The sequence below is a fragment of the Sinocyclocheilus anshuiensis genome, unplaced genomic scaffold, assembly GCF_001515605.1.
Source record: "Sinocyclocheilus anshuiensis isolate Anshui unplaced genomic scaffold, SAMN03320099.WGS_v1.1 scaffold1450, whole genome shotgun sequence".
Lineage (NCBI taxonomy): Eukaryota > Metazoa > Chordata > Actinopteri > Cypriniformes > Cyprinidae > Sinocyclocheilus > Sinocyclocheilus anshuiensis.
In genome coordinates this window covers 55,265-57,431 of record NW_015558640.1, presented here as the reverse complement: position 1 = coordinate 57,431, position 2,167 = coordinate 55,265, and the positions used below count along the sequence as shown (strand labels likewise).

Here is a 2,167-nt window from a genome sequence, read left to right as displayed (position 1 = left end):
TCTATATTTGTGTATACATACATGTATATATATTTAAGAAAAATATGTTTTGTTTATATATAAAATATTAATATTTATATATAATATACAATTACATATGAATTTAAATATATATATATATATACTTTAAAAATATATACATGTATGTTTGTGTATATATACATAATAAATATGCACAGTACACACACATATATTATGTAAACAAAAACGTTTATTTTGGATGCGATTAATCGCGATTAATCGTTTGACAGCACTAATACACATTTTACAGTAACAGATACTGTGCTGTATTTTAAAATTGATAGCTGGTGATCAGGGTTTAGCTTCCTAGTAGATGCCATACACTATTTTTTTGAACAACTGACCACCTATTAGCTGGATTTCCAGCAGGGTTCACAGAGCGCATCTGAGATACTCACGGCAAATAAAGTCTGCAGATTGAGCCAACCTGTCGTGGTGATGCTAATGTCTGCTTGGGGAGGCAGGCTGATTCTACAGTGCGCTAATAACGTGTCGCTGGTGGATGCATTCTGTGAACACAAATAACACAACGTGAACAACATGAAATGGCTTTTTGATCACGTTATAGTGATGGGACGTTCGGATAATTTTACCGACTCGGATCTTTGAGTCTTGTTCAGCAAAATGAACGAATCTTTTTTCGAGTCATTTCGTTCATTTCATTCATTTGAGCAATGAATGAACACATCTACTACTTATGCAAATGTTGATCACACTACAAACAAGACAAAACTATATAATGCTATAAGAAACAGAAAAGAATAATTAATTGTTTCTGGTCTCAAATTGTATTTCAAATTTATTTCTTACAGTTTATAAATGTGCGAATTTCTGTCATGATGGTTCTTTTCCTGTGGTAATAAAAAGAGTTGGTTATGCTTTATATTTTGTCCTTATGATGGTGAAATCACTTTGATAAAGCAGAGATACTTTTTTTTTTTTTTTTTTGCATTGGTTAAGCTTATGGGGCTGCTGTCTCGTGATGAACGAATGACTCGAAAACCCGAAGACTTGAAACACAGAACCTATAGAATGTTGAGCATGCACGACTGAACGAATCACTCCCGAGACGACTCGTTCTTCCCGAGTCACATTAAAGATTCGTTCAAAATGAACGAATCGTTCAAGAACGACCCATCACTATTGGAAACTGAATGAGCCAGAGAGGAAACTGTAAGTGAATGCAATCTGGAGCACATATAGATTCCAAACGAATAGTCGTGTTATCTTTAGCCAACAGGATCAAGCAGGTTGGGTGGTTTGTTTTCATCAAGCTTGTCACTTTAACCTTGTGTTGCTTTGTTTCCCGGCAGATGGGTGCAATTTGTGTATCGCAAGACTTTTGAAGAAGTGTAAAAAGAGCGAAGGTTACCGTGAGCGGGTTGAGGGAGAGATCTTCCTGCGAGGATGAGCCGGCGTTAATGACTCGTGGAACACTGCAGTGCGAGCCAGCCGTCTGAGGCCAACAAACAGAGGTCTTAAAGGGACAGTTCAGCCAGTAACGAAAATGTGCTGTTAATTACTCACCCTCAGGCCATCCAAGATGTAGTTGACATTTTTCTTCAGTAGAACAGTAAGGAAGATTTTTTAGCTGAAACCGTGATCCTTGGCGATTCATAAAATGCAGAGAGTGAATAAAGGCATAGCAGGCAACACGAAATTAACACCCGTGATATATTGAGGTCTTATGAAGTGAAACGATCGGTCTGTGCAACATTATTTACAACATTACGTGTTGTAAATAAAAACGGGGAAATCAGATTCGGTTCTTTCAGACAGTTTGTTTCAATGAACTGGTTCAGTTCACTAACGTATATGCAATTATATTATCAAAGCATGATGTGAAACGCGGATGTTTTACAGGTTTAAAGCATATAAAGTGACTAAACTGGTCTTCTTTTTGCATAAACAAAGAGAAACCATAAAAACATTCATTTGGCCCTTCATTGAAGTGTTCAGTTCACACGTGTGCATATAAGCGGCTCATTGGTCTTCGGTTCGAGGCTCTGGATTACATGTAATAATGCTGTAAATAATGTTCAGTTTCTTGCACAGACCGATCGTTTCGCTTCATAAGACCTCAATATCCCTTACGAAAAATAATTTTATTCAAGTGTGCTATTAGTATACTTCTTTTAAACTAAAA

The 2,167-nt window shown here is 36.5% G+C and overlaps 1 protein-coding gene across 1 annotated transcript in view; it reads right to left on the bottom strand.

Moving 5' to 3' along the window:
• LOC107680898 (integrin alpha-11-like) overlaps positions 1-2,167 on the bottom strand; it is a 60,712-nt gene that overhangs the window by 4,930 nt on the left and 53,615 nt on the right. The window contains exons 26-27 of the mRNA XM_016476970.1: positions 1,394-1,477; positions 420-530 (exon numbers count right to left, since the gene is read on the bottom strand). Of these exons, the coding sequence (XP_016332456.1) occupies positions 420-530; positions 1,394-1,477 (195 nt within the window). The remainder of the gene's footprint in view (positions 1-419; positions 531-1,393; positions 1,478-2,167) is intronic.